This window comes from Drosophila montana, unplaced genomic scaffold, assembly GCF_035044405.1.
Source record: "Drosophila montana isolate Dmon_TW-CO22-7 unplaced genomic scaffold, ASM3504440v1 contig_3003_1, whole genome shotgun sequence".
Lineage (NCBI taxonomy): Eukaryota > Metazoa > Arthropoda > Insecta > Diptera > Drosophilidae > Drosophila > Drosophila montana.
In genome coordinates, this window is record NW_026997879.1 from 1 (window position 1) to 20,527 (window position 20,527).

The 20,527-nt window shown below is 34.5% G+C and overlaps 5 protein-coding genes across 6 annotated transcripts; 3 read left to right on the top strand and 2 right to left on the bottom strand.

Moving 5' to 3' along the window:
* Positions 1 to 361: 361 nt before the first annotated feature.
* On the bottom strand, positions 362 to 5,629 carry Hip1 (Huntingtin interacting protein 1). Its single transcript, XM_064684944.1, has 8 exons — positions 5,433 to 5,629; positions 4,256 to 4,677; positions 3,446 to 4,197; positions 3,195 to 3,304; positions 2,427 to 3,119; positions 1,428 to 1,863; positions 965 to 1,366; positions 362 to 905 (listed from the first exon to the last, which is right to left on the bottom strand). Exons 1-8 carry the CDS (start codon positions 5,466 to 5,468, stop codon positions 418 to 420), a joined length of 3,339 nt encoding a protein of 1,112 aa, XP_064541014.1. The 5' UTR covers positions 5,469 to 5,629; the 3' UTR covers positions 362 to 417.
* A 1,717-nt stretch (positions 5,630 to 7,346) lies between these two features.
* fln (flightin) lies at positions 7,347 to 9,210 on the top strand. Of its 2 annotated transcripts, XM_064684941.1 has the most exons (4): positions 7,347 to 7,419; positions 8,070 to 8,345; positions 8,405 to 8,560; positions 8,862 to 9,207. In XM_064684941.1, the coding sequence occupies exons 2-4, from the start codon at positions 8,074 to 8,076 to the stop codon at positions 8,995 to 8,997; spliced, it is 564 nt and encodes a 187-aa protein (XP_064541011.1). In that variant the 5' UTR covers positions 7,347 to 7,419; positions 8,070 to 8,073; the 3' UTR covers positions 8,998 to 9,207. The 2 variants fall into 2 exon arrangements, with proteins under 2 accessions (XP_064541011.1, XP_064541013.1); XM_064684943.1 differs by lacking the exon at positions 7,347 to 7,419 and having other exon boundaries at positions 8,862 to 9,210.
* An 895-nt stretch (positions 9,211 to 10,105) lies between these two features.
* Positions 10,106 to 11,477, top strand: Csas (CMP-sialic acid synthase). The gene is made up of 5 exons (XM_064684939.1): positions 10,106 to 10,293; positions 10,503 to 10,693; positions 10,803 to 11,007; positions 11,086 to 11,253; positions 11,345 to 11,477. The coding sequence occupies exons 1-5, from the start codon at positions 10,205 to 10,207 to the stop codon at positions 11,439 to 11,441; spliced, it is 750 nt and encodes a 249-aa protein (XP_064541009.1). The 5' UTR covers positions 10,106 to 10,204; the 3' UTR covers positions 11,442 to 11,477.
* Positions 11,478 to 11,607: 130 nt separating this feature from the next.
* CRIF (growth arrest and DNA damage-inducible proteins-interacting protein CRIF) lies at positions 11,608 to 12,419 on the top strand. The gene has a single exon (XM_064684940.1). It carries the CDS (start codon positions 11,656 to 11,658, stop codon positions 12,349 to 12,351), a length of 696 nt encoding a protein of 231 aa, XP_064541010.1. The 5' UTR covers positions 11,608 to 11,655; the 3' UTR covers positions 12,352 to 12,419.
* Positions 12,420 to 12,690: 271 nt separating this feature from the next.
* Positions 12,691 to 16,240, bottom strand: Ugt50B3 (UDP-glycosyltransferase family 50 member B3). Its single transcript, XM_064684938.1, has 6 exons — positions 16,157 to 16,240; positions 15,910 to 16,050; positions 14,836 to 15,019; positions 14,466 to 14,762; positions 13,615 to 14,402; positions 12,691 to 13,557 (listed from the first exon to the last, which is right to left on the bottom strand). The coding sequence occupies exons 2-6, from the start codon at positions 16,044 to 16,046 to the stop codon at positions 13,395 to 13,397; spliced, it is 1,569 nt and encodes a 522-aa protein (XP_064541008.1). The 5' UTR covers positions 16,047 to 16,050; positions 16,157 to 16,240; the 3' UTR covers positions 12,691 to 13,394.
* Positions 16,241 to 20,527: the final 4,287 nt, after the last annotated feature.

The window sequence follows — 20,527 nt, forward strand, 5'->3', positions numbered from 1 at the left end:
ATCGATTGGAATTAATCAAATAAAATCTTAAGTAAGTAGGTAACATTAAAATAAATAATATTGTATTATTTTTTAGTGTCTATAAATATTATTGCCGACTTATAATAATAGTTTTATTGTTTCAGGGGACATCTTTAGCAGCAACAAAGCTTTTTGCTTACTAGTTTATCCGAATTAAACCTGAATTAGGAGCGCGATGTGCTTATGGTTAGGTACTCCCAACTACAGCCCTTCTGCGTGCTGTGGTTCTGGAAGATGCTCAAGGTGGAAGGCCGTACACATCGAACGAATAGGCTGGCTCCCTTTTATCTAAACTGATGAATGATTGTTTAAACAGTTTAATTAACATAATCCAAAATAATACGAAATTGTTATATTTTAATAAAAATAATTGTCGATAACAAATATTGTTTTGTTTTAGTATTCTGTTTTCTGATAATGCTCTTTTCGAAATGCCGACAACTTGAAGCGTTGACTTTGGAGCGCTTGTTCCAGTTCTAATACTTTAACTTGAATATCCATTTCCATAGTTTTCAGTTGAGATGGTGTTAATTTTCGCAAATCATTATCTTGCTGTTGCTCCTGTCTTGAATTACCATCCTTTACAGTGGCAACAACAACTCCAGTTGCTTTGGTTACATTGCGTGAGGCAGTTGTCAAATTATCCAAATTTTGACTGTTGCGATTCGCCTTTACCTTACTTGCAATCACCAGCTGAGCAGTACAGGCAGCAATTTCTTGGGCAGCGACTATAAGCTCAAAGTTTTGTCCGGAATCATTGTTCACAGCAGTATTGGCAGCTTCAACCAGATAATTTGCTGCCTTGGCCACGCTCTTTGATGCTGATATCAATCCGTCTGACCATTGACTATTGCGTTTGTAAAATTCATTTGCTGTTGCATTACCTGAAACAATCAAAACATTTTTATCATGTGAATTAACAACCTATATATGCCTTATATACCTTTTTGGGAAGAAACAATTTCATTTTGAAGCACACGCGATTTCAAAATTAATACTTTAATACACTCCATCAGGGCTGTGCAGGCCTCCAAAATTTTCTCATTTACTTCAAGCTTTATCTTGTTGTCGTTCTCACGTGACTTAGAGAGTAGGTCAATTATTTTAGAAGCGGCTTCTTCAATGGCAGCGTCCATCTCTTTAAGTTCTACTTCAATCAGCTTATCAAGATCGACGCTGTTTTCAAAGTTGTTCAATATGCCTTGAACTAACGCATTTAATTCAGTTAATTTTCTATGTATCTCTTTAACGAGAGGATCGAACTGCTTATTTTTGTCATCATGTTCAACAGCTTCAAATAGCAGCAGTAAATCTGGCCATATTGAACGAACTCTGTTCAAAACATCTGTGGATCAAAACCAAATTAATAATAATAATAATAACAATAATATGAAAACCAAACTTACCCTGCCCTTTTTCAATTTCTGTTGTAGTTGTATAAATTATATCACATTGTTCGTACAGTTCTATAAAGTAATATCCTAAATATAAAATGTCATGTATCTTTTCAACGCATCCATCAATAGTTATATGGCTGGAAGCCGCCAATTTGTTTAGTACAGTATCAATTTCTGACGATAATTTTGGAACAAATTCCAATGGTTGTTGAGCTCCCTCATTCAATTTCGAAACACATATTTCTTTCACAGTCTGAATAGTTAATTTCCTCATTGTCAGTAATTTGTCCTCACATTGTTTATTTGACATTGTGATAGAATCCACTCTGGTCAATGCTTGCAGTAAATTACTTTCGAGTTGGCTCTGTTTTTGTTGCGTATCCGTTAAGAGTTTAGTCGATACTACTTTTTCCTCATTTAACAAAGACAAAGCAGCCTCCAGTTCCTATAGAAACAAAATCAATTTTTAGTAATATTTTGCTTACATTATAAACATTACTTTTATAGCAATGGTGTCGGTTCTGATATAAAATATTTTCGATTCTAAATTATTCTCGATATCTCGGACAAAAAAGTTCGATCTTCGAATGTAGAAGGAATGATTTTGGGCAATAATAAATATGTAGCCCCATAATTATTGATGTTTTTGATTGCCCATCGATAGAAGTGATCCGTTTGAATTCAAAATGGAATAATAACCCATTCTAAATTTTAATAAATTTCAACAAAAATGCAAAATATCAATTCGTAAATCAAACCTTTTTTAATCCCACTCTATTCTATACAGTATAAGCAGTGTAAAGATTCTCCAAGATCGGACTTTCTCTAACCGAGTAAAAGTCATTAAAAGTTTTAAGAAATTATTATGGTTGAAATATTTGGAGAATATTAAATCAGATTTTGCATCGATTGAACTTTTGTTGTCACAATTTCAGGCTTGGATCCCCAACAATATAAATTTTACCAGGAACCTTCGAGTAGATAACTAAGTGAATAAAAATTATTTACCTTTAATTCGATTTCCTTTTGTTTAAGTTTGACATCGGTTTCTTGAAAGATGTCGCGTAAGGCTTGAAACTCCCGTTTAAGATTTACTTGCACTTCTTCGTTCTCAGTTGACATTTTTATGTATTTTTCTTCAGATTTTTTAAGGCTTTCGGTAATTTCCTTATTTTTTACATTTAATAAGTTTTCTGCTTCTGCAAGTTTTTGTTCTTTTTCTTGCAATACTAATTTAATATTGTCAAGCTCTATACTCGTTTCTTCCAAAATATTCACCTTTGAACTTAAATCCAAATTTTCATTTTCCTTTTGATGTATTCTAGCCTCATATTTTGTTTCTCTTTCTTTTCCGGATAACTCAAGTCTTGAATTTTGGCTCTTAAGATCTTCAATTTCTTGCAATAACTTTATACTATTATTTTTATCGGATGCTATCGTTTCATTATTCTTTAAAATTTCATTGGTTAGCTCATTTATTCTAGCCTCATATTTTGTTTCTATTTCTTTTCCAGTTGATTCAAGTTTTGTAGTTTGGCTCTTAAGCTCTTCTATTTCTTGTAAAAGCTGCCTATTATTATTTTTATCAGCTGCTATCGTTTCATTATGTTTCAATATTTCATTATTTAGCTCCTTAATCTGCAACAGTAATTCCGAATTAAGTTGCTTTTCTTTGTTCAACGATTTGGAATGGTCGCTATGCTGTGAATAAATATTAATGGTTATAAAAACTTTAACATTATAGGTATAAATGTTATAGTTAAGAATATGCCTTACCTGACGTAATAAATTTATATGCTCGTCTCTTATTTGAGTATACATCACTTTTAACTTATTAAACTTTTCTGATGATAGCTTTTGTTTCTCCTCTTCTTCAACTACTTTTTCTGCAAATAAATAGTATAGTTATTTTTTATATACATATGAAAGGACAGCACAGTACGTTGGGATTATTTGGTATTCCAATATATATTCCTATTTAAAATAAGGAACACACTTATTTATTATGTTCTTAACTTATTACTTACGCATTAAGATGGGATTATTAGTCAACTGCAGTTCCAAATCATTTTTTTCCATGCGTATATTTGCAACTATTTCTTTTGCTGAGGCCAAATCATTAGATAATAAAGTATTACTTCTTTGGAGCTCCAGAACATCTTGTTTATAACTTTGTTCCAGTCCCTCATAATTATGTTTCCACTCATCTAGCTTGGCTTTAAGTTGTATAATAATATCGCTTTTATCTTCCACCATATTTTCCAAGACATTAATACGTTCATTTAAAATGTGATCTTGTTGAACATGATCTGTATTGTCGTCAGCATTGGGAAAGTTAGTGTCAATAAGATCATCTACTACCGGGTCGGGTTCCGATTGGACAAGTACCACGGGTGGTACGTAACTACCGAAGTCTACTTGAGACTTAAAGTTCGGACTCTGATCCGGCAACTGTGGAACAGTTATAAGGTCATTAAAGTACTGCAAAGGCCTCACATTATCATAAAACAACTTTAACTTTGGAAAAATGCCAGAAAACCTATCTCTATGACCGTAAAGCACATCATTTGGTAATTTTTCATGGAGTTTAAACATAATTCGGACACTGATATCATATAGTGGATTCGAATCTTGAATGAGGGTTATTAATGGCGCCAATCTACATTGCCCTTGCTGTGTCATCGACGATATCCGATATGTATTAATAGATGAAAAAATTGCTACTTGTAGAGCAATAATATCCTCCAAATAGTCGAAAATTTCCACGCATAATTGAAAGCTGTAATAAAAAGAACATATAGTAAATACAGATTTTAAGTAATATAAATAGTACATACTAGTAATTTAAATCCTTATTGGAGGCTTTAGCAATTTCCGGAAAACTTATTAAAAGGTTTCCAGGATACATTCGATTCTTGTCATGAAAGTTGATTTTTGTTACCAGCAGCTTGCTATATGCTTTAATACAATATCCAATGTCGTCTTGTAGATGGCCCCATGACTTTCCAATTTCCAAAATCATTTTCTGATGCTTCTGTGATTGTTGAATAACACACCTGTGCGCTTCTCTTAACACTTTATGCAATAGATGGCAAAACTTCCAAGCCGTAAATCTATTTTCCATAATAGGTTGGCGAGTTATGAGCGACCAAAATGTTTGTGCTTCCTTAGATCTGTGTATTATTATTATAATCGAGCGAGCATGTTTTGATTTCAACGGCCCTTCTATTCCCTTGAGTGCTTTGTGTACACTGACATTCTGCAATCAATAAATATATCAAATTAAATTGAGAAAACGTTAAATTATAAATATATACACAAGAGCAGAAGATACCTTCTAGCCAGGATGCCCTAGTCTTTTAATATGTTTCCATCTATTAACACGTACACCTGATTCAATTGAATCTTGACCCATCAAATATTAACTCAGCAGATTGTCAACACAACAACAAGCCCTGGATTATCGGAACTGGCCTGGCCATCCAGCTGGGATCTACTTTAATCATGTAGCCCATGGAGATCATTTTGCCAGATCTACTATGATTTGTTTCAAATCACTATTATATATTAAATTTGCTGTTTATTAATTGTGCAATCCGTATCCATATAGTTTTATCAGCAACAGATAATAACCTGTTTTATTGCCCACTTCGTGAATTTGCCCCGCCAAAAAAGTTTTTTATTATTTCTATATACATATGGTATCAAACGAATGCGTGGGAAGTCAACTGAGGCGATAACCGTATTAAATGAGGCCATAACCGTATTAAATGCACAACGATTAAATGAATAACATTTATATTTACATATATTTTGAACTGAGTCCCATTAAGAAGTATCAAATTCTAAACAATAACACAGTATTATTCCCTAGTACAGGTGTAACGCACAGAAACATTATTTTACTAAGGCTTGTATTTCACTACACTCATTCATGACAATCTGTTGATAGAACTTCATATAAACATTGGGCGCATACATTGTTTTGTTACAGATGTGCAGATCTGTACATACCAAGTGAAAAAAGTCCTTTTCCGCATGAGTTGCCATCGTTAGGCCTTAAACAATTTACTTTGCGTACGGTAATGCAACTAGTGAATCACACTATGATTCATGTGTGTGTATGTGTGTAAACTGAAAAACAAAATACATTTGGAACATTAGTTATCTTATCAAAGGGAGTATTCATTTATACTTGTTTACACAAGCAAACACATACATGTGTGTGTAAGTGTACATAAACAACTTGTGTTTTATATCGATACTTGCGATATTTTAAAATTGTGTTTTGATACATTTATGTTAGTATTTTTCACATACTAAAGTGGCAACGCTCGTTTGTTTCGCTCGTTTTTGGAACTATAGAATGAAACAGATTTCTAAAAATATCCCACAGTTCTCGATCTATCGTTATTTTTACCATTTTTTTATTAACTGTTTTTATTAATTCTAAAAATATCATTGGCGTGTATGGCCTTTGGGTAAGAAATTAAAATATCTATTTGAAAAAAGGGTATAAATTCCTTGTTCGCAGTTGCTCTAGTGTCTGAATAACTTACACAACTGGAATATCACGGATAGCGTTTTATTTATTGCTATAAATATTTCGTTTTAATTTTCATATTTCCATGATAGCAGACAAAAAACGCGACTGCCACTAATTAGATCTGCTTAAGTCAAAGTGTAAAGAAGCGCCTAATAATGATAATAATAAACGCCAGCGCCCAGAAAATATTATTTAAACTTGTTTCTCACCTGAAGCTCCAAACACACATTGAAGCCTACCGGAAGTTAGGCTATAATATCTTGATTTTCACCAGTTTCACCGAATGTCATCATATATATATATCATCATGCTATATGAAACATGAGGACGTTAACCAAACATTTGAAATGCAGTTTGAAATTACGACTGGATCTCTGCCAATTCTTATTGCTTTTATCGCGACGATAAGCTTTAGTTGAATTCGGAAAACATATCCGTTTGTCTTCATCGGAAAATATCAACAACTACTTATAGAACACTTAGGTTACGCGACTGCATTTTTGCTCATTTAAAGACTGAACGGGTTATGTAATCATTTGTGCATGGAAAGCCGTCCCTCCAAAGGTGCAAATATGTAGGGAGATGGCTTGGCATCTCTAGTTCTCCATTTTACACTTTACATTTTACGAATCTTCCTCTTTGATTTCATATGTGTCCTAGCTGTGAAGTTGTAATAGGTTTTATCACCGATCTGCACCATTCTTAAGCAAACATATCCAATTACAATGCAAGAAATAATAAAATATTGGCGACCCAAGCGAATCAATTATAATATATTACATAATATATATATATATATATAGATATATATCCAAAAAAAAGAAACATATCGTAGACACTATATATAGGCTGAAATTCGATAAAAATTTTCGAATGTATAATATAAAATATATAATGTCAAATATATTTATAGCAAGAAGCATTAATTGAAATAAATTTATATTAAATTGCTTAATTTGATTTATCCATAAATTATCTCAAAGAACCAAAAATTGAAATAAATTTAGTAATGAAGAGAATTCCCTAAATTATAAACAAATATTTATAAAATTGCATAATTTGATTTATCCATAAATAATCTCAAAGAAGCATTGATTGAAACAAATTATGTGATGATGAGAATTTTCTAAATTATTGCTTAATTTGATTTATCCATAAATGATCTAAAATTGAATTATTTTATCACTTAAAACACAATGTATTAAGCTAGTTTATTTAAATAACCCGTTAATATGGCCCATTTGAAATTGGCATTGTGTTCCATCTCTATGAGTCTTGTATGGGAATAGGTGTTAATAGTTCACAAGCTATTTTATTCGTAGCTTTTGTGCATATATATAATATGTATTGCTTCTTGTTCTATCTAAAAAGCTATTTCCATTGCATTTACATGCGAACGAAAACTTATTTGGTTAGTCTTTTTAATTTAACTCCAATATAAACACTATATCACAGGTATTTTACACCTAACAAAATTAGCGAAGAAATTTTTAAAAGGAAATAGACTTTTAGTTAATTAATTAATTAATTAATTGTGCTAAATTAAAATCCTAAAAATGTGAAAAGCAAACATATATATCAGAGTTAAAATGAAATTTAAAATTTAACGTTCTTTAATCCTTGATTTTAAGCAAGATAATTCATACTAGTTAGGTGTCTATTTGTCTCTCTATTTTTCTATTTCGAAAATAACAAGGACGTGATATTCGATACAATTATTCAACACTTACGTATGTGCTGCTATGCACGCACACGAACACATATTCAAATGAATACCATCGATTAGGGTATTTTTAGTTGTTAGCTATTGTCATGGCACTTTTCCCAATACCCTACATATGTTCTTAAAGTATATTCTGTTGACAAATATATATGTACTGGGATAGTCTCTGACCCAATAGTATATATATAAAGATAAAGATTACGACGACAATGATTTGTGTTCTTAATTAGACACTATATATAGAACAATTGGCCTAAAAGAGCTTCGAACTTTTCATAGTGAAATTAGGCTAAAGCACGGTTGGGTTAAATAACAGTACCCTATTGTCTGGGGATTTGAAATAGTACCCTATTAAGATTGAACATTTTTAAATAAAAATCAGTAAAATGGCGGACGAAGAAGATCCTTGGGGTTTTGATGAAGGTGATACCGTTGAATCCGATGCAAAAAGTCAACAGCCAGGATCCACTGATCCTGTCCCATCCAAGCCAGAAAGTGTCAAATCTGAGCCGAGATCTGAAGCTGGCCCTCAGGCAGCCGAAGAATCGGGGGAGCAAGAAAATGTTGCCGAGCCGGAAGTTGAATTGAAGGCACCTCCACCTCCACCAGAAGACGATGGATACAGGAAACCAGTTCAACTATATCGGCATTGGGTCAGGTAAGGATATTCTCCTTAAGTTGTAAAAAACTTTTTTATTATTATTTGTTTGCTTTAAGGCCGAAATTTCTGCAGTACAAATACATGTACAACTATAGAACCAATTATTACGATGATGTTATTGATTATCTTGACAAGAAACAAGTGGGGGTTACACGGGATATTCCCAGACCCCAGACATGGGCCGAACGAGTCCTTCGAACACGAGATATCAAGTAAGAATTTCGATAATGTGCTCCAAATTATACATTCCCAATATAAATCAATGCCGATCGCCTCATACGCAATTACCAAAACATATATGTGTGTGTCTATGTTCACAGATTTAAGTAAAAAAAAACCATCAAAAATAAGAGAAGAAAAAATAACCAGCATAGGCGATCGAGTTGTTCCTTGTTCGTCTGTAAATAACTTTTAATTGTATGTATAATTTTTGTGACTTAAACTTACATTTATGCAATGCATATCTCGAAGTCGAGCATTATGTTTATGAAATCTTCTTTTATTTTATTTTAGTGCAAGCGGTATTGATCATATTACCCTATCTACAAAGCGGGACAAACAATTAGTTCAAACATTAGCTGCATCAATCCGGACATACAATTACCATACTAAAGCATATATTAACCAAAAATATGCAAGTGTTCTTTAAACAAATACATTTGCAAACTTTTCAATTATAAAATCGATTAGAATATTTTTTTATAGGATGTGGTTTTAAGAGTTTTGTATATACAATGTACATATAAATATTATTTATGCATTGATTATATCCCGATTTTGATTCAAAACTTTAGTTAATAAACCCCAAAACCTGTCAATAGATTAAGTTACTTGTATCGTATATTTTGACGGTATAATTATTTACTTGAATTTCCTCATCAACGAAAATATTTAAGTAAGTGATAATTTTACAAGAAAAGTCTTAAAAATCAATAACTTTAGAGCAATATAAAATAACTGTGCAATAAATATTTATTTAAAAAAAACGGGAAAGATCTTTCGTCTTTTTATTGAAAGAGAACTAGTTTTAGTTTTGAAATATTTTGTACCCAACTAAATGTCTAATGTTTTAACCAGTTCAAACGACCTTGTGAAGGTTATTATTATTTCTGTGTTTGTGTGTTTGTGTGTACGTGTGTATGTAAATAAAAAGGTATGACTGTGTGTCACGAACACTTGCGGCTGTTTTTAGAGTATCTACTAGTCTATAGTACTATGACTTAATTTCTCACTTTGCATACCCTTACAGAGCGAAGATATTTTATGTTCTCATTTACAGATTATGTCCGTTTTTATTACTAATCGGTATTATTCATAAAGCATACAAAGGAAGTTTGAAGCGATTCGCTCCAAATAAAATCTTCCCGAGTAGATGTCAATTAACTTTGTAAGGGAAACAGTACCTCATATGTATCTGTTTGACTATAAGAAAAAGTAGCTAAACAATAAACTAAGTAAGACTATCGCACCGCATTGCACCTTCAATAACATCAAGTACATATGTATATGTATACAATGTATGTACATACTTAATGTACATTAAATGTCAATTATGGGATAACAAATGCGTAATTGACTTTAGAGTGGACCTGATTCAGTCAATTGAAGAGTCATACATGGAAGCTAGCCAAGTATGCACATCATTTCCGACTACATACATGCACATGATAAATAGTTAGATTAATCGATAACTACTCGTTTGTACTGAAACAGAAAACATTTCATAATAATGACAACAATACCGGAAATAATCACAACATAAGCAAACACAGAAGTTCATGTTCACCTTAGTGTTCGTTGTGGATAGCAGTGCATTTAGTCGAGTCTAAATTTAGTTGTTTCTTTTATTCAAGTCCATGTGCTCTATTATTATGAACGCGCTCAAGTTTTGGTTCTTAACATTTATTTTACATTGTGCGATTCAAGTGGAAGCTAATGCAAATTGGTACTACTTCAAATTACATTTTTTTTTAAACAATTTTAATTCATCCCAGTTTTTTTCAAAACAAAAGTTGGATTAAATTGCCTCAGCTTAAGAGTCTTATAAAGACAATAAATTGGATATACTTAAAAAAGCGTCTCGATTTTGATTAAACGTGTCTGATTAATTTATAATTACATTTTGAATATTAAATAAATAATTTCTGCTAATAGTTCGACAAATGATGTACATGCGTTAATCCTCGCTCGCGGTGGAAGCAAAGGAATAACAGATAAAAATTTAGTTCAAATTGATGGTTTCTCCTTATTATCACGTGCTATCAAAACCATAAGAAACTCCAGTTGCTTTAAACATATCTGGGTCTCGACGGATGACGCGAAAATTGCATTAGAAGCAAAAAAATGTAAGTAATTTTTGAAACCATATGTAAAGTATCTATAAACTCAGTTCCGATAGCACAGTTCTTGAAGTAGTATTGAAATCTTCTTGTTACTAACATGCTAATTTTCTAGATGGTGCCATAGTACATATACGGCCTGCGGAATACGCAATGGATGGGACATCGTCTATTGAGGCTATTAAGGAATTCCTCGAAGGACATAAAGCAATCGATAATTTTGCCATATTTCAATGCACGTCGGTTTTTTTAAAAGAAAAATATATTGAAGAAGCATTTCAAAAATTTAAGGCACATGACTGCGTATTTTCTGTTAAACGGTAAGATGACACCTTCTGCAGGGTTTAGAAGAAAAGAGGAACATCTTACTCATTAAGTTTCTAATTCTGGTTTTAAAGGTCCCATAATTTGCGTTGGAAATTTGTGGAGGAACAAATTTTGCCTGATAATTTTAATTTGAGAGCCAGACCCAGACGGCAAGATTGGAAAGGTGATATGGTAGAAGCTGGAATGTTTTATTTTTCAACAAGAAAATTGGCCATGAAAGGACTTTTACAGAATGAAAAGTAAGTTTCATATTAATTAAAGTTCGAATAAAATTACTTGAAAATATCTATTAATACAATTTATATTTCTCGTTCTCTTCCTAAATACTAGCTGCGATGTTGTTGAAATTGCAGCTGGAGATGGTCTAGAAATTGATTCATATCAGGACCTTGCTATAGCACGATGTATTATAAATAGCAACTTGTAACTAGTATAATAATTTTTCTTAAGAATAAAGAATATGTATTAATTCTCGAAATAGTTTGAATGCAGATTTTGGCTCGGCTTATCGATAAATAATAATGCTTGCAGTGGGAACGCCCGATTGCGCAAAAACTTTTTTACTTTGGTGACACTGTTCTCAGTTGTGCTTATCGATAATTCGATATGTTTACTAATATTACAAATAAAATTTGTTTAAGATGAATTTCCACAAATTAAGAATTACTACTGGAATTTCAATTAAACATTCGAAATATTTTAGTAGCATTGCAAAAGCAGAACTGCCGGCAACGTTTGTAAAGGACGATGTGGAATATGTGCCTGAGCGGGATAAATCTGGTTTACGGCCACAACACAAAAATGTGCTTCTCGAGACAATGCCATATAATGAGGCCCACTCCTGGATACATTTGACTGAGAAGTATCAGAGAAGCCTTTATGGCCGATATGGCGGAAAAAGTAAAGTAAATCCACAGATTTGCTTTGGTACACTAGCCGAACGAACGAAAGCCCAAGAGCGCCAAGCCATTACGCAACCCGAAACTCTGCCGGAAATATTGGAGAAACTTCGCATCACTAAGGCCGCAAAGCAAGCGGCAATAAAAGATCGTGAAGATGCCATTCTCAAGAAGCTAGAAAAACTGGAACAATGGAAGGCGGACCTTAACGCAAAGGTAGCAAAGCGTAAAGCAGATGCCGCGGCCGCAATTCAACGCAAGGAACGACTGATAGAGGAGGTACGTCGGCATTTCGGATTCAAGGTGGATACACGTGATGAACGCTTTAAGGAAATGCTCGAGCAGAAGGAGAAGGAGGACAAGCGAAAGCAAAAGGAGGCCAAACGAAAGGTCAAAGAGGAGAAGATGATGGCTAAACTAGTTCAGAAAACTAATTAATTAAGCGTAACTGTGTACATTAAGCTACGATTTGTCATAGCGAACAATATATTTATGTCAACTGACAATCTCTTGGCGTAATCAATGGAGCTTTGTTGAGGGTTTTCATTCGTTTGTGATCCAAAATGTTGTCAGCAGGTCTCATTGGAGCTTTAATTCGATTCTTGTCTCAAAAACCTGACTAAAGGATTGTAAAATAACATAAGAGTTTTAAAGTTTTTGTTAATGGTATCAGATCGAAAAATCAAGAGATGCTTAAAACGTTGTCAAAAGTTTAAGCGCAACTAGACTCATAATCAAGAGGGCTCTTCTGCACCTTGTTTCAGCTTTTATTAATATGTGAACCGGATGTTACCCAGCAATATTTCTCTATAGATCCAGTTAGCGTAAAATAGATCTGCGTGTAACTTAAATCGAGCATTATATTTGATACTTAAAGCTGTATTAATTTCCTCCTCTTTATATTTCTAAAAGTTTGTTTTGTTTCGCTTTCTTTCACACATTTCAACATTATAGATTAAACTTTATTTTACTCCAACTCTCCACGGTGTTTTAACAATAAAATTGAAAGGAAATGATTATGTTAAACGATTTGTAGACTTTGGTTTAAATTTTCCGCGCTTATAAATTTTACACAACAATTTTAGGATATTCGAAATTTGTATGTTTAAGCAACTACTTAAATTTAATATTATAAATATAAACAATATGTACAAGGCACTTTTTCCAATAGAGCGAAAAGAACTTAAACGGATGACAAACAATAATTGTCTTCCAATGAGAAAGTATCGGAAACTTTAATTTTGTACAATAGATCGAATTAAAAGCTAACTTGCCAATTTTCTAACGGAGGTTTTTCTATTTTTCTAAGATTGATTCGGAGAGATGCCGTTATTGATTTAAGCTATTTATATACCCTAGCAGTATACGTTTTGAGGTCTGTCTTATGTAGAAAGTTCCTTTTTTTTAAACAATATTATTTGTCAACCCGTAATTCTAAGACATAATTGATTGTGGGTAAACATTAGTTTCGTGTGCTGGAATTATAGTTTTTTCGATTTCTTTTTGGTTGCTGGAAGCAAGTTGGGATAGTGCTGGCTGCGCATCTTCTCAGACCGAATATCAAGGCGCTTTGCAATAAGCACCAAGGCGCAGATGGTCAACAAATAGACGGCCACCACATCCAGCAGATAGTATTGCCACCAGCTTAAAATAGAAGAAGGGAATTGAGTCTTTTATACCTAGGCGTATTCTATAATTTACCCCATGTTTCGCGCTGGGGTCTGCAGATGGTAGGCCCCATTGTGTCGCAGCACGTATTCGGTCCAGTAAATGGCTGTCTCCAGGGCGGTGGATCGCTGATCCAGCAACAGATTCTGGCGATATCTGGCTGCATTTCTGTAGCGTGGATCATGGATGACTTTCATGATGGCTTTGTACAGCTGGTTGGTGGACAGCGTTTCCAGGTCCAGCTTGATAGCATAGCCATCGACCTCCGCCTTGGCTGAGTTAACGTCATGATCACAGAACACGGGCATTGTGACCACCGGCACACCGTGGTAAACCGTTTCGAACATGCTCAGCAGACCGCCGTGAGTGATGAAGGCGCGCAGCTGGCTATGGCCCAGAATGTCCTGCTGTGGCAGCCAGCGGGACAGCTTCACATTGGGTGTCAGATCGTGCATATCCGCCGCGTTGCCCTCGTACTTCCACAGCACATTGTAGGGCAGGCGTGCGAATGTCTTGACCAGCATACGACGCAGCGACTCCGGCATATTGGCCGCCTTCACAGACGAGCCCATTGACACATAGATGAAACCCGACGCACCCGAGCCCGAAATAAAATCGTCCAAATCCTTGGGCAACGGTCGTGCAGGCTTGCAGTGGATGCAAGCTACCTCCGCGACATTTGGATTCAGCGCCCGGGGATAGGAGACGACAGCATGTCCATTCTGCAGTATGAAGCTCACGTTGCGAGACATGTCGTAGGGATGGGGTATATGCGCACCCAGGTGATCCCGCAGAACACGATGAGTACGACGCATCACATACTGTGGGCAGATGCATTGGAAGACAGACAAATAAAGTTATGTCCAATATAAGAGTGTACTTACACTGTGCAAAATATTCTGACCGATTTGCATTCCTGTATTCAGCGCTCGCTCGTAGAGGCTCATGCTGTCCGTGAAGCGGGAGTAAAAGTTTGGAGTTATCGCATAGCTTATCGGATTGCCGGCAATTGATAAGCTGCCAGTGTAGAATCCAACGGTGTTTATGTACATAAACGGTATCTCATGGAGGTGCGTCAGTCCCTGCAAGCACTCGGGAAATGCGCCGTCGAGTATAGCCAGGTCAAAGGTGCGATTCGCTAGATCTTTGGTTTCCGGATCACCCAACATAGCATCGCATGACTACAAAAAACCAAAGAGGTGCAAGTATAGGTAAAAAGAAACTCTCGATGCTCGAAGAGCTCTGGATGCTTACCTCAAATGCGTAGCGTAATCCATCCCAGGGCTTGATTGGCATTTCGCCATTCATTCTCGAACCCAATAGATCCCAATTTGTGTAGTTCTGTATGTACTCAACCAGACTCGCTGGTGTTATCTCATGCAGGCCATCGATATGAAAATCTGCCGGAAATCCACTTAGGAAAGTGATGTTATGTCCTCTGAAAAATACAAAGGTACAAATTAGTCAATAACGTTTGAAGAGTATTTTATTTATTTAAAATTTTTTATGAGTGGGAGATATATTGAAAAGCTATCAATCAAATTATTGAAAGCCTGCAACAATAAGACGGAAGAATATACATATATACTCTATAAGGTCGTCAAATAATTCGTAAGAAAATCAATTTAAGAACTATTGTTAAGTTAATTTTAAATAAAATATTGATTTTATTCTTCGCAAAAAAGTTGGAAGACATGAGAAAGTATAACATTCTTACGGATACATTATGCACGTATTGTTTAAATCAAATGTTCATTAGCGAAAACCTAACATCAGCAATCTTCTAAAAATTATTGCCCGAGAAGATCTAATTTGTTTTAGTTTTATATATTAAAAAAGCGAATTACGTAAATGACAAAGTGCTCGTTTCAATTACAACCGAGTAAAATACTGTTAATGATATTCTAAACTTTCTAAAATATTTGTTATCACTTTTTGAGAGTTATTTCCGAAACAAAAAAACATATCACTTAAGCGCTTTATTTGAAAACGTTGTTTAAATTTAAATTTTATGGTTTTCAGGGCCAATAAATTTTTTTATATAATCATATGAGCATTTATATTTACTGCTGTGGGTTACCATACGTAAGTCTTTCCACATCAATGTAGAGGCTAAAATTTCAGAAACCAAAGCAAATAGTGTAAAATGATTTGCTTTGCTTTGTCTTTGCGCTCTCACAATGTGAACTTTGATTTTCTTGATCATATTTTAGGGTTTGAAATTAACTTTCGAGCAAATGGAAAATTAAAAGGATAATAACTTTTCGCTGCTCAAACAATTAGGGAATCTGAAGCGAGCTATTGTGCAAACACATTCACAATACACACCTGCTTATCAATCCTTTGGCTAGCTCCCAAAACGGAATCTTGTGCGACTTTGTGCCGCCCATGGTGGCCATTAAAATGTCCGCACCCAGGGCCTGGCAGGTGAATATCACAATCAATAGGCTACGTATTCGAAACATGTTGCTGCAAAAGAGGCATATGTTAAATATAATTTTCTTTTATTTATTTATTATATTTTTTTTTTGCAAACAATTAAAGCACAATTTTACTAGATTTTATTATCACCCACCGGTTGCTGCGACTTCAGAGTCGTATTTAAAATAAAATCCCCCAGCGACACGACATTTTATAGATATAATTGGTATATATGTATCTACACACACACACACACACACACACATACATGTATATATGTATGAGCGTGGCCAACGGTCACAGCAAGCTATTTAAAACATGTAATGGAGCGGTTAATGCCCGTGATTCTACCACCCAAAATTATATGTACCTATAATTATTCTGTTGATGGAAAAAGGAATTTTAGAGTAATCGTAAAGCGGGGCCACAGCACAGTATTGGCAATAAGTCTACGCACGTGCCCACCAAGCTGGAAGCCCAAGTCAAACATTTTGTACAACAACTTTGACTTGGACAAATGTTAGGGATCAACAATATTCTATGATAATATGCTGGCATTAAAACTAAGTGCCGACAACTTAATTCTAACACTCTAGCATTAATCAAAATAGTACGCTAGTCGAGAGTGCTGCACTGCGTGATACCCTGTAGGCAGATTATAAGGCGTTTTGTTTTGAATTTAATTCATTTGTGTAAAGTAAGGGAAGAATCTATATATACCCAAGCATGTGATCAGTACAGAGTTTGCTTCTTTACAGGGTATCATTATGATATGGAGCTGTGTACAACAGGCCTGGAGTTCCTAGTTTGATTTGCCTCAGTGTCAACTAGGTTAAGTGAAGGGAGAGATGCATGAAAACGTAATTAAGCCTGACAAAACGTTCAGAATGCGACCCTAATGAACGTATAAAGAAATTATAGTCTTAAAAGCATTTCGTTGTATGCACATAAATAATACACTTGGAGGAACAACGAAGCCATATTATCTAGACTCAATCCTAACTAAACAAATTTGTGTATCCTATACAACACAAATAAATATTTTTATATTATTTGTATATACATATCATTATTTACTTGTCATAAGAAGTAAAGATCGTCGATGTTACAAAAGGTATTAACTTGCATGTGCAAACATATCAAATAGAATATATCATCTTAGGTAAAAGATGAGCCTCAGAAGCACTCAAAGAGATCTCCAAAATGATTTTTGATATTACAATAAAAATACGCTGTCTAGGCTATCTGGGGGCACGCGATCGTTTTAGGTTGGACAATAGGAAGTCCAAAATTGCCGACACTATATAACATCATTTAAAAGTGATTACAAACGTTTTCCAAAGCTCGAAACATTATTAAAGAAAAATGATTACCTGCTATCTTTTTTTTTTTATATTTACACAATCTCAGTGGCAGCGAATTTTCTTTTAATTGGTCACGGTGTGAATTTGATAGAGTTAAAGTTAAGCGACTTGAATGTACTCTACATATAATTCTATAAAATAGAAATGGAAATGAAAGCAGCTAGAAAGATCTCATCTTTACAACTCTTTTAATTCATCCAAAATTAGGTCATGGAAATAAGGTGTTTGCTAGTCGAGCATGCTCAGAGCTATCGGGAGACATGATCATACAAAACCCACTTAACTCGAGTAGCTAATATGCCTCGCGTGCTTGTGCACATTTTGGCTACTGTTCAATTCAGGCATTTTCGGCTTCTTGGCTTTCGAAAAGCTCACGAGCGATTTCAGCTACAAAACTCAAGTAAGGGTAACTGGCGCCACGGTTGAGCTTGAATTCACCATAACCAGTTTCAGTTTCAGTTTTAGTTTCGGCTTCAGTTTCAGCATTCAGAGTAAGACTCTGTAATAATTACCATCAATGTACGTGCATTGGGTTGAATGCGCCCAAAATGAAAATCAAAATAAAATTGCAGGCCTTGTAAACGCAGCACAGTGTGGTAATGGATTATTTCAAACTATAGAGCGGGATCATAAAGTCTAGATAACGTGTTTCCCCAATAAATACTAAATACGTTGCTTGATGCTTGCAATTCTCAACCGGTTAGGGCTTCGCAGAAAGGAATAAAACGTTCGCCTGGAGGTTTCCGAAAAAGCTGTACAGACAACCGGCTTAACCTTCATTGTTGGATGTTATTTATATTAAATGAAATGATTAAAATAGAAAGAAAAAATAAAATTAAAAAAAAAGGCATACTTTATAACTTTATATAAATATTTATAAGATATACAATATTTATAAGTACAAATTCTATAATTCTATTCCACAAGGAGACACAACCTATTCAAATCTTAGCATTATATCTTGGGCAAACAATTATATATAAGAATATAAGTAGATTCTTATATATCGGTGGTAAAGTATTGCCCCGAGGTATGATCTAGAAGCAGTTTGTTGTCGAGAATATCGAGTCGAATTGCAAATCGAATCAAAGTCAGTCGTAGACGATGTCGCAAAAAAAAATCACATATTCGCATTACAAAACTGACCACAGGTCCATGATTAGCACAAATGTAATTTTAGTTTTTGTTTTTGTTTTTGGAATATAACCAGTTTCCTAGCTACTGGCTGAATGAATTGCAAATATGGCCAAAAAGCTTGGCTGTCAAACAATGTGGCTTTAATACACTTGCTTGGGAGTAGTTAAAATTTGTCACGATTTTGTTGCCACATCGAATATGCATTACAAGCGCTTAAATCGGATAACTATATCATATTGCTGTTAAAAACAAAACACATAATAAACGCACTCGCTACAAGAAAACCATAAACTGTATTGCATAAGGCTTGGATCTGATAAGTCATGGGGATTTCTGAAATTGAAGTTTAATTTGTGTACAAGGGTATAAACACTTTGGCTTGGCAGAAGACACGCACATCTCAGCACACAAGCGCGTAGTTGTTGTATTTTTTTTTATAGTATTTTATGTTTTTTTTAACTTTGCAACAGACACATACAACTAATTAACCTGTCAGTTTTATATGCGCAGTTAAATAATGAAACATGTCCAAAAAAGTGTCGAGATTTTCGCACAGGCCAAAGTATTGTCGCAAGATGTGCAAAAATATTGCGCAAGTACAATACACAAATGGAAAGAAAGAAGAAGAAACACGTTTTGAAAACATATTTTGCCTATTTATAACAAACAGCATTACAATGACAAGACGCCTACTAAAAAAATGAACAATAATATTGCTTTTAAATAAAAAACAAAACTAGCTTTGTTGCTCATCGTATTCCTTTGTCAATGTCACATGCAATTTGTGTTTCTTTGAACCTTATTGTTTTTATTTTATTTAACTTATTTGCCATTTGCCATTTGTGCCAAATGACTGCTCATAAATTATTTACAGATGGGACAAATAAAAGCGCAAAGCCGCAATCCAAGCAGAAAATCACATTTTTCAAACCATAACCAAATGCCTAATTAGCATATTTTTGGACTAAGCGAATAACAAAAAAAAATTTAACCCAAAAAACTTTCAAATCAAATGTGTAACTCGCATAGCCTTTTTAATTTGGGACATTTTGTTTTTTTTTTTTTTTTTGGTTTTTTTATTAATTTTCGTATGTGTTCCAATTGGCTTGGTGATATATGCAAGATATATATATATATATATATATATATACATAAATAGGTATATGTGCGTGTATAAGTACATGATATAAATAACAAGTGTGACTGCGCAACAAGTTCGTGTCGCAAGTCTTTTGTTTTTGCTTCTCCAAATTGTTGCCGGCAGAGTTTTTCTTGAACATTCAAGCTAGTTGGCAGCGGCTGCATTGCTTTGACCTTGCCGCTGACCCAACGCATTGCCACCTGTTGGGGTTAAGCTGTTGCTGTTGTTGTTGTTGTTGCTGTGGCTGTTGTTGTCTGGGGTCAGTTTTGCGCAATCAATTGGTATTCGCGCCGGTTTGTCTCGTGTTGTGCAAATACAAATGAATCTACCTATATACACACACACACACACACACACACACACACACACACACACACACACACTCAGAAATGCATACGTGTATGTGATTCGTATGTGTACGTGTGTTAGGCTGAAAATCTGGTTATCAATTTCTTTGGCAACGTAACATGCGAGTCACTTGCCTTTGCTTACAACACTTGCAACAGCGGCAAAAACAACAACAACAACAACAAACACAACATGAATTACTCATAATACACTTAATAAATTTGTACATTGAACACAACTCCTATACCTAATATGCGGTGAAAATGTGTGTGTATATTCCAAAAATCGGGGTCGTAGTTTGAGTTTCTTTTGATTTCTTATTATTTGTTGCACTGTCAACCTTCAGCCTTCGTCTTGTTTGTGTTGCACGTTTCATTGGCCGCCGTTCGATTCAGAAGCAGTTAACATACTTTCACCAATGCAAATGTATTATTTAATACAGGTACAATAAAAACGCAGCATTTTTGCACAGTCCACTTTCACGTAACCGTTACCGTTACCGTTAACTGCACTCAGCACACAGATATTCAATAAC